The sequence below is a fragment of the Corapipo altera genome, unplaced genomic scaffold (assembly GCF_003945725.1).
Source record: "Corapipo altera isolate COAL_440 unplaced genomic scaffold, ASM394572v1 89, whole genome shotgun sequence".
Taxonomy (NCBI): Eukaryota; Metazoa; Chordata; class Aves; order Passeriformes; family Pipridae; genus Corapipo; species Corapipo altera.
The window spans coordinates 173,207-186,952 of NW_020884968.1; the positions used below are offsets into that span (position 1 = coordinate 173,207).

The 13,746-nt window shown below is 39.2% G+C and overlaps 1 protein-coding gene across 1 annotated transcript in view; it reads left to right on the plus strand.

Annotated features, from left to right (window-relative positions):
* Positions 1-13,337, plus strand: part of STAC (SH3 and cysteine rich domain) — a 73,094-nt gene extending 59,757 nt beyond the window's left edge. Inside the window, exons 9-11 of the mRNA XM_027665044.1 lie at positions 1,856-1,907; positions 2,033-2,170; positions 10,283-13,337. Of these exons, the coding sequence (XP_027520845.1) occupies positions 1,856-1,907; positions 2,033-2,170; positions 10,283-10,381 (289 nt within the window). The 3' untranslated portion in view covers positions 10,382-13,337. The remainder of the gene's footprint in view (positions 1-1,855; positions 1,908-2,032; positions 2,171-10,282) is intronic.
* Positions 13,338-13,746: the final 409 nt, after the last annotated feature.

Genomic DNA, 13,746 nt, shown 5'->3' on the forward strand with positions numbered 1-13,746 from the left:
TAGAATAGAATAGAATAGAATAGAATAGAATAGAATAGAATAGAATAGAATAGAATAGTTGGAAGGAACATGACAGCCTATCTTGCCACCTCCTGAAATATAGATCACTGAGGTAGAGCAGACAACTTATCCAGGGTTGTAATTTACAGAAGAAAAAGATGAGACCTGAGGGTGATTTCAAGCAGTAGTAAGCACCAAGCAGGTTACCCCCTTTCAGGGACTAGCAGCCTAAATCTAGGCAGCAAGAGTAATAGAGGTCCAGCTGGGACTTCTATTTTGGATCCTTTTTTCGAGTTTAGAGACATCTACATTAGCTCTGTCCTAAAAAAAAATTGGAAAGCAAAATCAGCAGGTCTGCAGTCTAAAAATCTCAGTGCTCAGACCAGTGACATGGAGAGACTTTAGATTCAGTTGCCATCTTTCTCTGACAGTCAAATACCTTTATATTTCCTAGGTTATTTTTCTAACAACCAGGCTGAAGTGTACTGAGTGGATGGGGCTCTCTAAATCTTAAATGTGTTCTTCCTTGCAGTGTAAGAACTCCAATGGTGTTACAGTCTATTCACTTTGAAGTCATGGGTTCCCTTAAAACTTTTTTGAGTGTTTTTTATTAAATATTAACTGTAATAAAGGATTCATGTCCTTTCCCATGGAAAAAAAAATTTCACCATTGGGATACTAAGTTATCCATTTTCTCTAACTTCCTTTCTCACCTCAACAACATTTACTTGTTCCAAACACATTGAAACAGGTTCTTGAAGAGGGCTTGAGGAAAATCTTCAAGTACCTTTTGGTGAGAGTTGAAAAACTCTGTTTCAGATTGCACCGTGTTAGAATACTAAATGCCCACTTCTCCAGTTGTAGCAGCAATGATAACCCCTTGGGAAGTGGATCAAAGAGGCCCACCACTGACCCCACCTCCAGCTGCATCCTGGACAGATCCACATTTTCTACGCATGCTCTGAAATAACCTGTTAAATTGGACCTGTTACTCATCATATGCTCCAGATGTGTTTGCAGGCTCTCGTGCTGATACCTCAACAATACAGTGAGCCTAAGAGGGAATGCAAGGAGGGCTGAATAATTAGGGGTCAATCATTATTTTATTGAAATCAAAGAAGTTATCAGGCAGACAGAGAGTTCTGAGGTTAATCCATTTGGAAAAGAGCTGCCACTTTCTTTCTACAACACATCATTATTATAATTACATAATAATGATGAAGTTCCACCAATGGGGGGAAAGAGGTCAAATAACTGTTCAACTATCTGCACAAATTCAGCTCAGCACATTTTGCTATTAGCATTTCCAGTCAAATTATTCTTCTAGATCTGCTTTGGAACTAGTCAGCTGGATGCTGATACTTAGCAATTACGACCCAGCACCACACATTATAAAGGTAAATATGTCCCATTCAAATCAAAAAGACATTCTTGGGCAGAATTATATCCCTGCTGACTAATTGCCTTTGTCAGCTAAATAGAACTATTTTCCTGCTGCCTTCCTTCTGCAATCACAGCTTGAAAACACAGATGATGAAGTAGTGTGTCCCAACAAATGTCTTAAAGTAAAAAGATAATGCCTGTAGCAAATAGGGACAGTTTCTTATTAAGCAGGAAGCAAAACTTCCAGTTCACAGATGTTGTCTCAAAACAGATCTAGCCCCAAAATACAGAGACTCTTATTCTACATTACCATGTATGACTGAAGAAAACCTTGCCACCTCATTGAGTCTACCTGCAATGAATGCTCAGAAAAAATAACCATTAAAGGACTACCTTCCTATTAGAAGGGAATTGTGAAAGCTGATTCAACATGACAATTAAGAGTCAACTACTATTCCTCTTCTAATTACAGGCCAGGGGACATGATCACTCTTCTGGAAGACTCTAATGAAGACTGGTGGAAGGTATGTGCTAATTATTATATATCTATTTTCTTTCTAAAGGGAAAAATATCTTCTTTTCAATTGTGGACTTGCATTAAAGCTGCTAGTGTTAACAATCTTCTTCTATTAATACGTTTTCTCCATAGGGGAGAATTGATGACAGAACTGGATTTTTTCCTGCTAACTTTGTTCAAAGAGTGCAGCAAAATGAGAAGATTTACAGGTGTATCAGGACATTCATTGGCTGCAAGGAACAGGGACAGATAACTCTGAAAGAAAACCAGGTAAGATCCCCTGTGCTGGACCCTCAGCGAACTAGAGCATCCAGCAGTCTTACCAATGACTGGAGGAAAAATTGTGCAAGTTGAGGACAGGCAGATTCTTTTCATTGTAGTTTTACTGGTAGAGTTATTATTTGCATGGCAATCGGGTCTAGTGACCAGTTAAGAGCAGTGTTTGCCTTGTGCAAACACATACTCCCTGCCTAACATAGCCTAAATTTTCAGTGTCACAAACATTCATAACGATACTTTGTATATTATGCACTCTCTTACTGATTTCAGAGTGACAGCTTGACGAGCACACAGTCTTAGTGGTAGGCCATGTGCACCTGAAAAATGCTCTGTTTTTCTCCTCGTTATTGGAGCTAATCTAATTAAAGACAGGGGCTCACTCCCCTGACTTAAACTTACCTAAAAATCTAAACACAGCTCATGGTTTTGGCTTCAGCAGGAACAGAATTAAGACAGCATCACACAAACCCGTGAATCTTAAATTTGACTCTTGTTTGCCAGCTGCAAACTCTATTTAATCATTAATTTTTTGTGTCACCACTTACATACCCTCTCTACAGGCCATAATATATTCTAAACTATAAGTGGTGCTATGAGCTACACCACATACAGTGAGGTCTGGCAGGGTCCATTCAGCCTGGTGTACTTCCAGCTGCTCCTTCTACTTTGTGTCCTTCAGGTGGGTTCACTAGGCAAAAGCCATGACCCAAAATCTGCATTAAAGGACAGATTTGTTTCATAAGCTCATGTAAATAGGAGGACGGCTGACTAGGGCTGATACACAGCTCGAGTTCTTTGAGACCTGGATGTAATGAAAAGCTAGATTTTTCTCACTGCACCTTGTGAAGCCTAACTTTCTTCCACCTGATTGAGTCTTTCTTTTCCTTTGGCAACTGATGTCATCTCACCAGTAATTGTTTGCCTGATTTTAATAAAGTAGAGCAGGAGTCAGAATCAGTGTGGACTTCAGGGCCATAGATTTTCCATGCAGAACTTCTGTACTACTTCGCTCCACTGGTAGATAAGATTAACTTATATCTTTGCTGCTGCTGTCTTGTGGCATAGCAAAACATACAGGTGCTAACAATCCTTGGATTTACACAGCTTTTTAAGCAATGCAGTGACCAGAACACATTTTGACTGCCCCTATATGCATAGTACTTTGGTCAGCCCTGAAGCTGCTAGAAAGAGAGAAAGTTCTTAAACTCTTTTTACCCAAAAGCTCTTTTGGTGTATATATATATATATATATATATATGTATATATATATGCACACAGACAAAAAAACCCCAAATATTACCAAATCAGAACAAGAGCTTCTGCAGGCTTTGTGCTCTAGAATAAGCAATACAGAAGAGCAAAGCTTAGGGAAATGGTAGTGTTGGAATATGGCATGTCAACACAAGGGAATGGTCAAGATGTGTGTCCCTTCTCATTAGTGGCCACACTAGATCATCTCTGTTAGTGTGGCTGCTGCTGCAAGCAGTGAGAGTCCAGTTTCTTTCCTCAGTTGTCACAAAATCACAGTTTTCAAGTAGCAAGTCTGACAGCTTCATCTAAACACAAAGACCTTCCTATTGTCCCTATTTCATAATAGGCTCACAAGGGAGCTTGAGGTCAAGGGTGCCTCATCATCTCTGGCAGGGCAGGAGGTAAAGAAAGGGATGAATCCATCTTGTCTGTCTATTACCTCCTCATTTGTTGTAAACTTTTTCAGCTCTATTGCAAGCCCAAACAATTTCTGAGGTTGAATGTGCATATTGTCAGGTGCTCTCTCCACATGAGAGAGGTTTCAGAGGAAGAAATAAATAAATATTTGTTGTGAAATATAGGGCAGAGATCAGACTGCACAAACATGTGAACGCAGGGACATGAGAGGAAAGGAGTGCAGCAAAGTAATTCCTCTCCACTCTCACACAACTTATGCAAAACGGATACATTTAAGTAGCTTGAAGGCCATTTTGAGTAATTTCCAGGCAGGATAGTCACAGCAAGGCCACGGGCACTCATCTGCTTCCTGCTGTCCCTCAACACAGTGTAGGATTTTTTTTTTTTTTTTTAACAGAGCAATTCTGCCTTCACTGTGGAAAAACTCTTATTGTGAAAAACATTTTTAATTGTTACTGGGAATTTTTTACTTTAAAAATTTATTTTATATTTCCAAAGCCAAATTTCCTTTCTTCTTTCTTCAGTCATTTCTCTTATTTTCTGTCTTTTATTTCTCCATAAAAGTGCAGCAGGGGAAGGTATAAAAAAAAAGTCATCTGAATGGGACTTGTGAGAAAACTTTAGAAGAATTTTTTTTGTTCATTTTTGTTCTATTGGGAGTTTCTACGGGATGCCATCATCCATTTTACCTGACTCTGGGCAGAGTCCAGAGTGCTATGAATGCAATATATCTACTGTGCACAAAGTACCAACTTGTTCCAGATTAGCAAGAAGGGGAGATTTATTCATTGCTGCCAATTCCTGTCAAGTCTCACTTTACCTAGAAAAACTCATTAAGTGGTCTAATAAATTCTAACTAGAGTATGGCAAATTGTCCCAATTTTATTGTGAATTTATTGAGTCAATTTCTATGTGGTTTGAAAGAGTCTAGAGCCATTCTGACAACAAAGGCAAGCAGGATATGCCGACAGAAAAAATTATCCAGAGAAAATAACGTGAATTTTTGTTGTATTGCTTGATGCCATCCATGGTTTATACTGCAGGTCTCTATTCCCTTTTATCTCATATGAATGTTCCCAGATATACAGTCTATTCTTGTTAGGCTAAAGCAATATGTTCACATCAACAAAGCCACATGACTACCTTAAGAAAAGCTATTTTAGGCAAGTAGAGATATTTTCAAAGTTTGAGGCACAGTGAGACTTTCTCTGAAATCGCTTAGCAGTTTCCTACCTTGGAAATAAAATTTTGAATTTCAGCTTTATCCAAGCCTTTCCGGCAAAGCCAATACTCAGTGGAGGACTGAAGAAAAAAACACAATTTACTCACCTATCTTGAACAATATGCACAAGCTAGTCTTCACAAAGGATCCCTTGAAAATTTCACTATGAAATATGAGAAAAAGTACTGCTTCAGAGACTCAAATATCTTGGATTTCAGGGTTCACTGACGGATTTGTGAGTTCTAAAATCAATTCAGAAGATGACTGGACACGACAGGGCTCAATTGGTAATCTGTGGGAGGGAGGTAGATATAGCCCCTGACATCATTAAAGTAAGACTATTAACAAGGGAAACCAAATCCAGCCAATTTCTGTGGCTTTCCACTCTTTTAAGCTGTCTCACAAACACAATATCCAATATATCATCAATACTTGGAAAAACACCTCTTAAAATATTTTTAACATTTTGGTCATCCTTATTTGTAATGAAGTGACAATAATCTACTGTTTGAATGTCTGCTTTTACTTCTCTTATCCTACTTAAAGAAAGGAAATAATCTTTTAAAAAAAACCTACTCACACCCTTTTCTGGCTGCCTCTGACACCTACAGTCACACTAATACAAACAACTTTAGAGTTGAGCTTTTTGTGATTAAATAACACAGCTGATTTTAATTTGCACGAGTGATCTTGTGCAATAGAAATTACCCCAAACTGTAACGTTTGCAACAAGACTGAGAATCAGAAACTCTTTTCTTTATCCAGGTGTGCACTGTGAGTTTACATAAAAGTCAGTGCAACAGATCCATTTTCTGATAGATATTCATAAATGTCACTGATGTAAACTAGTCCTGCTGGTGAAAGCATGTTCCAGCCAGTTTCTGCAGTGACACCAAACAGGCCACTACTCTTATGATGGCTACAATCTCCAAACCAGGCCTGTCAGCCTTGCTGTCCCCTTGGCACCGCAGTTCAGGGGGCAAACTTCCCTCCTACCCCACCACCTCAACACAGGAATTTCAGAAAGAGTGTTTTTAGGCACATTTATATTAGCAGCTATGTGCAGATATGAGGCAGCCATGAGGAGAGCCTGGGAATTGGCTTAAACATACCCACAAGACTAGGCTTAACAAGGCAGGATTCCAGGCTGGGTCTAGAGATCTGGGGAAAAAGTCTGGATGCTTTCTTGCTACCTGGCTTTTCACCTCATTTACTAGCAGGTACTTTATGTACCCACATTCTTGGGATATTCTAATAGAAGCTGAACTTCTAAGAGCGTGAGTCAGCTGCCTCTGAAAATCAGTTTCATCACAGTGACTTATGCATTAGGATTAAATTACTTAAACTTGGCACCGAAAGTGATGTTGCAGTTCTCTGTGTGCTCCCCAGCTGTAACTGCTGCTAAAAGGGAACAGGGTCTTTTTCCAGCTATCTATGATTTCCATTGACATCAGTCTTGCTGGGCAGGGATGGGCGTTCCCACTCATTCTGAGATACTGAGTGGCACACAAAATTTGCAAGAGTTAAAACAAGTACACAGGCCATTATGCATCTGGTTTAGTCCCGGTCTTCTTTAAAAACAAAGTCTAATGAAACGTCATTGAAGTCTAATAAAACCTGTCATTATCATTTACACAAGGACTGAATGGGTATGAAAACTGAACTGTTTATCATTTCCATCCACAAAGCTCATATAGGCAAGAACTTCAGTGCACTGGCAGTAGTAGATGTAGAAACTCACAGTGTCCCTGTGCAGTCATTCTTACAAAGAGAAGACTTGAACCTACAGATGTCTTGACCTGGCACTTTTTGTGCAGCTGCAGGACAGCTCTTGAAACTGTACTGTCCTCATAATCCTACTTCATAACGTTCCTACTTCATCAGAACCAGTCTGTGACTGACAGATAGCTTAAGTATATGGAAGAAAGAAGAGAAGACAGCTGCAGAAAATTAGGGCAAGTTCAAAATTACCCCCAGACAAAAAGAACTGGCCACTTAAGCTCAAATTCAAAATACAGGCCTTAAAAGAACAGGAAAGTATTAATGACCATGCAACTTAAAGAATCATTTCTTAATTGTTCATATGCCCCACCTGCTCAGGCTGACTGACTGATAAAAAATTCTCAGGACAGATGTTGAAAAGTTCAGACAACAGTCACGATCTGAACAGTTGTTTGGTTTGTTTAGAGTGTTTTAGGTATTTTTTAAGCAAAATGAGATGAAAGAGTGGGGAAGTGACTTTACAATATTAGATCCCACTTTCAAATAGTTCCAAAGATCACTTATTGAGTGAGAAATAGGCCAAGCTCTGGTTTCTTACTCTGTGGCTTATTCCACTACTAATCTCTTGAGCCAGAGTGCAACAGTTTGTCTCCATTTGTTTTCCTACCAAATTCACTGGAGAACGGTTGCTCTGGCTCACTTTTCTTGTCAGGCTAGCAGCCTTCCCCCCAAAACATGTCAGCCTGAGTAGGTGCCATTTTAAGCAGTTTCCAATTTTATGCAGAAAACCATGATCACCTGGCAGTAGCTGTGGTACCTTGTGCCTTCACAACCATAATTTTTGCCATCTGTCATCAGGGCTAATCCTCAACAACAGCTGTTTCGTCAGGTGGAATCCAAAACTCTGGATACTACCAGGCACTTATCTGGGGTTACGTTACCCAAGTAAGAAAGTCAAGAGCCAGATCCCCAGGCTACAACTTGAGGGTGAAATCCTTGGCAGCATTCATAAAAGAGGATGAGAGCAAAAGTGGTCAAAGATGGTGTTGTGTTCACTCTTTTCTGAAACTGCAGAATTTGGAGCAGGTCCAGGTCTTTGCAAAGCTCCAGCAGCTGTCACAGGCCCAGGAGACCTCCTGAGCTGCACATGATTATGACAGTGTGGCATATTGTGTCCAAACTCACTCTGCCCCTGAAACTTCCCCTTCCTTGGAAAGTAGTGGGAAAAAACTCTGCCATCTCGGGTCTGGCACATAGAGAGGTTAGTATCTTAGTGTGAGAGAATTTCAGCTGGAATTCGGGAGAATTCAGACCTATGTATATTAGTATGTAGAGTGAGAGAAGTTCTTACAGAAAGGCATTGTACCCCTCATGCCCAGTGAAGATTTAAAGTTATTACTGTAGCAGAACACTCTCACTGATATCAAGGAGCTCTCGAACCAGGAGCAGAACAAGGGGAAAAAAAGAATGAAAAAAAAAAAAAGAATAAAAACCACCGGAAAAAGAATGAATCTACCATAATTTTTCACTCCAAAAATACAAAAATAAAGAAAATCAGTGTTTGGAAAGATCAGCACTCTGTCCTTGCAATATGTTCTGCACAGAACAAAAGAGGTTAAAGAAAAAAATGCAGCATGGTTAGTGAGCACTGTAGACCTGGAGATGTGATTATTTTGGGGATTCTAGCAAAAAGCTAGATGTCTTTCAGACATCTTCAATTAGGAGAAAAGAACAGTGATGGAGTGAGGTATTTCTTTTTACCATTCAGATCTAGTTATGGACAAGTTGCAAAAGCTCACAGCAGTAGGGATCAGCTGAGAGGGGAATCTTTCCCACACTTGGATAGTCTGCCATACTTGACCATCCTTAGTCTTGTGCTTCTTTGCCAGCTTTTTCTCTCATCGTTGCAGTTTCCATAATCTTTCTCAGAGACAGAGAACAATACATAGCAGTAATCAGAAACTCCTTTTTGTGTTCATGTGCTTTACACCTCTGCTTTGAATGGTAATGTGACTGCAAGGGAAGCAGATGCTGTGCTGGGGATTCATGACATAAATAAGCTTTGCTGTTTTGAAACAGAACCTAAACTAAACAGCATCAGTTCTATACCTCTCCCACGCTTTCCATGTGATTTAGCCCAAACAATAATACATTATTCTTTTTAATTGCATGTCAGCCCTGTTGGTGTGCTCAGTTCTGCCCCAGGGACCTAATTCAGCTAGTGTTGAGTAGGTAGATTAAGTAAGAAAATTAATGAGTCCATTTATTTTCTAAAATTTTGTTTGCAGGTACAGAGATGCACCTCACTATTTCCAAATACTGGAGGTGGCAAATATGAAGCAGCTTCACCTCCTTCTTATGACCTTTCATTTCTCTCTGACAGCATCAGTGTTGTTAATAAATTTTATGTACGTAACAACAGGACAACCTGGCCCAGAGTTCAGATGAGGTATTTAGGTGTCACCCATAGCAATCATGCTGAAATGGATTTACCCAGGAACATTTCAGAGCTAATTTTGTTAATTTCATGCCCTCTGAATTATTCTAAATAAACACTGTAAATACTTACCAGACAGAGATGAGTGCTCATCCAGATAGATAGCTGACACTGACATCATGAGAAATCATTGAGTTGAGTGGTCTCAACAGGACCATTGGTTTTCTAATTATATTTTAACCTTGTTTGACTAATAGGAAATATATGGTTATTTGGCACAGATGTTTGAAAACAACTCTATTTTGTGTGGCACTGTGTTCAAGTTCCCAGTTTAAAGTACCTGTGCCGCTAGGTTTTCAAATGGCTTGACCATTACCAGATGTCTCAGGAAGGGCATTAAGGTGGAAACGCCTTCAGAAAATGAAAACCTTTACCACAGTGTAATATTTGTGCTATTGGAAAGACCATATGATTTCACAACAACTACCTCTGTTTGGAGTGGGTGTAATACAAACACGATCACAGGATTTGGGTCACACATTTTGGTATCCAGAACAGGCATCTGTAAGTGCAAGGCCTGAATAAGTAACATTATCCACTGCTCATCTGAGAAGTACCTGGGCTTCTTAAACTTGCAAAAGGAGAATATGTTTGCATTCAAGTCAGCTGCTACAAGTGACCCACCTTGGCATCATGATTACTTTTCACCACCAATTCCTCTCTCATCACCCATTCCTCTCATACACAGACAACTAAAGCAGAAGGATTACAGTAGGCTGAAGTCATAATTCAAGTTTCAAAATCTTTTATCAACCACAAGTTCTTAATGATATTAATGTCTCTGATATATATGTGCACTTCAGGGAGACGGGAGAAAGTTAACTCTCTAAATATATAAGTCTCAGATTCTTATCAAAGCAGAGTCCAAAAGGGATTGTTCTGCTTATAGAAGTAACTAGCAGGATGTCTAACCTACCTGATAAATACCCTGGAATAATTTGTCTCTTTGATCACAGCAAAGAGTTTAATATTTTCATACCTTCTTTGTATTCAGATTTGTGTGACTTCTGAAAAGGAACAGGATGGCTTTATCAAAGTATACAGCGGGAAGAAGAAAGGCTTTGTCCCCATAGATGTCTTAGAAAACATCTGATTTCAGCAGCCTACTCACTGCAGTAGGAGCCCTTTGTTGGCAATGCCTGTCTGCCTCATCTCACACTGTGTCAACCCAGCTGGGCTGTCTTGCAGATGTTCAGGGAAATAGTGAGAAAACTGCAACAACAAGAAGAAAAAGACATTAGACTGCCACAGCAACACTAAGAAATAGAAAAGTTGAATGTTTGAAAGAAAATATAGTCAGAAACCACCACGGAAATGAGAGGTCCTTGGATACTAACAGAAGTAAGGTAACGAAAAAAAAAAGCCCAGGCTGATTTCTGGTGCAAGATGGCTGCTGCAACCCTGATGGAGACAGACAGCTTGTTCTGAAGGACTAAACTTGTGTCCTGTTCTTGTGTCTTAGAAAATTTTTGGACTGCTTTCTTGTTTGAAGTGTGTATTTTTGGGAGGGGGGGGGGAAGTACCATTCAAACTGTCCTCGTACTACAGTCCAATGCTTGTAGTAAAGTGTGGCTGTAGTTCTACAGTTTTGTCCCCAGTATCAATTAATGAGTTTAAGCGTTTAGTCCTGGTATTCAGTCTCGGAACCAATCAGTTTGGAGACACCATGTGAATGTCAGTTCAAGAAATGCACTGTGCCCTGGAAGTTGGCAATTTTCTCTTTCTGTGCAATCTTCTTATATGAAAGAGTAGCGAATCTGTGTGTCCTTTGTTTTCTCTGTATATGAACAAAAGCTCTCAGCTTATGTTGGGTGTGGTGGCTGCTCTCATAGCTCACAAAAATAGCCAGTCCTCCAATTCACAAGCCTGCTTGGAAGCATCCCTCTGTGTTTCCTTCATCTGGTGAAGTGAGTAAAATGCTGGGAGAGAGCCACAGGCTTGAAACATTTTATATTTTTCTGAGTTTATTGCACTTAAAAAGATTTTATATATTAATCCTATTTATAAAAAATAAAACACTTAACTAACCCCTGGAAGACTGAAAGTGCTAGTAAAAGGACAGGCTGCACATAGGAGTGAAGTCTGTAATTATCAAAATGCGGAACCTGTGACAGAAATGCACTGAGTATCTTAGTTGTGTTCACACACTAAAGCTGTCCTCTTTATTTGCTAAATAGAACGTTTGCAGATTCATCAGTAAACAGACTGACATGAATTTCTCCTTGGCATAAACCACTGTGACCATCCCATGAGTCTTCTCCATCCTAGTGAGACTGTGCAGACATCTCTGTTTTGTCCATATAAACCTCCATCCTGAAACAGGTTTTGGGCACATGAACCTTTTGGTACCTGGATAGTAGTCTGTGGGACCTGTGGGTCTTGGCTGAATTCCACAAGTCAGTCAGTGCCAATCCTGTTGTAGAGCAGGGGTCCTATGATGTTTGAAGACAGGGAACCTAATTTCCAACTACTTAATTGGATGTAATTGCACCAAATACACTTAAGCAGCTTAGCATGTATTATGATGTAGAGATTAAGTCATATCCTAAAGCTCCCTGTTGAATTCATGCCGCCTTTGACTACCTTGAAACTGAATGCCTGTCTTTTCTGTGATTAATCCCAAATTGACGTCCTAAATCCTGATACTGTAAGCCAGGCTAGTATAGGCCTTTGCAAAATTGACACTATTTCTACAAAGGAAGTTACTAGTCCTACTCCCATACATTGAGGCAGTTTGAATCTGTGCTGCACAGCCCAGGTCTCAGTGGCTGAGTTGCCCTATTTGAATAGCTGATCTTGCTTTAAGCCTCATGAAATCCAGGACTACTCTACACTTGGCCAGAATTTCACAGAGCAGTTTAGTCTTCAGCCTTTCACAGATATATTTTGCAGCTCCTATGTACCATTTAACTGCAGAGGAGGAAGTTGCAAGGCTGCTGACTGGGGAAACGTGGCCCTTTGTAATGTAAGCAGTCCATACTGATTATTAACAACCTACTGGCTGATCAAAAGTATCTGATTCCATATCTTCTGTGGGAATATTAGCAATATTTTTCCATTTCAAACAACATTCACTCAGCTCATTTTCCTAAGTAACCAATAAACTCAGTGGGAGAGGATTCTGATAAGATGTAAAGATCAAGAGAAAAAGCAGTAGAGACACATTAATCCACTCTGATTTATAAGATTTTCTTTTATATTCACCCTTTCAAAGGAAAAATTCAAGTGTTTGTAACAATTACAATACTTGCTACTTTTGATCAGGTCTGTCAAGTGGACAAAAGGAAATCTGTATTAATCTGTACATATGTGCTATTGTTTACATGATTGCATCATACTGTGATTCCCTCCTATTTTGGTCTTCTATGACTTTGATTTATCCCTACAATGTGCATCATACTATTCAAAGAATTATATGAATAATACTTACAAATCACAATGGCCTTTAATCAGTGTCAATTTGATTCCTTTTGATACTGAGCAATAAATAATAAAGTGACTGAGTAAAAACAAAACAAGCCTTATGTGGACTGCATTACATCTGAGAAACTATTGCTTCTGAACCAAAGCTTTCATGGTTATCTTTAATTTGTGGAGGTGTTTTTGTTTTTCTGATTTTTTGTTTGCTTGGTTGGGGTTTTTCCTTTGTTTTGTGTTTTTACTGGGCTTTTGCTGCCATTTGATATGTAGATGTAATTTATACCTAATTTAGCAAGAAGCATATACCATACTTGAGTCTTACTTTAAGCATGTGATTCATTGTCTACTTGCATGCTTGAAGCTGAAACACTTTGTTGAATTAAGGTCATTTTACTCAAATTTATTTTGGATGCCTTACTCTGAGTCCAGAAAAGTATCTGATCTTTTTTTTTTCCTGTCATATGCAGTTGCAATAGGTATTGCTTTAGCAAGCAGTTAAAAATCAGACAGAAGATGGAATGGACTTTATCTGACATATGCTCAGAAATTTGAATTTTAGGAGATAAATGCTGTTCATATTTAATTTAATATTCTGCTTAATAAAGACTATGTGATGGTTGAAAGGAGAATAGATGTGTATGTTTCTTGTATTCTTTGTATCAGATTACATAAATTTTCAGGTATCCACCTTCAAGAACAGTCACTAAACCCATCAGCCACAGATGTTACTGAGCATTCCATTTAAAATCTACAGCACTTGCATTTGCTATGATTAGTAAAGCATTTCTAAAGTAGTTCTTTTGTGATGTATGTAGCATGTGTAGACTCAGAGTGAAGTTTAGTTGTCGGGCATCCTGAACATTTGTTTATGAGAGATCAGAATGTCTTTTCAGCCATTCAGCCTCTCATCACAGCATAAAACTGGCTGCAGAATGTTTCCATAAGTGCTAGGAGCAGTTGCTCAACGTAAGTTGAGTACAAGCTGCATGAATCATGATCTCCTCCCAAGGGTAAGTAACACAGCATCCCAGTTTACCA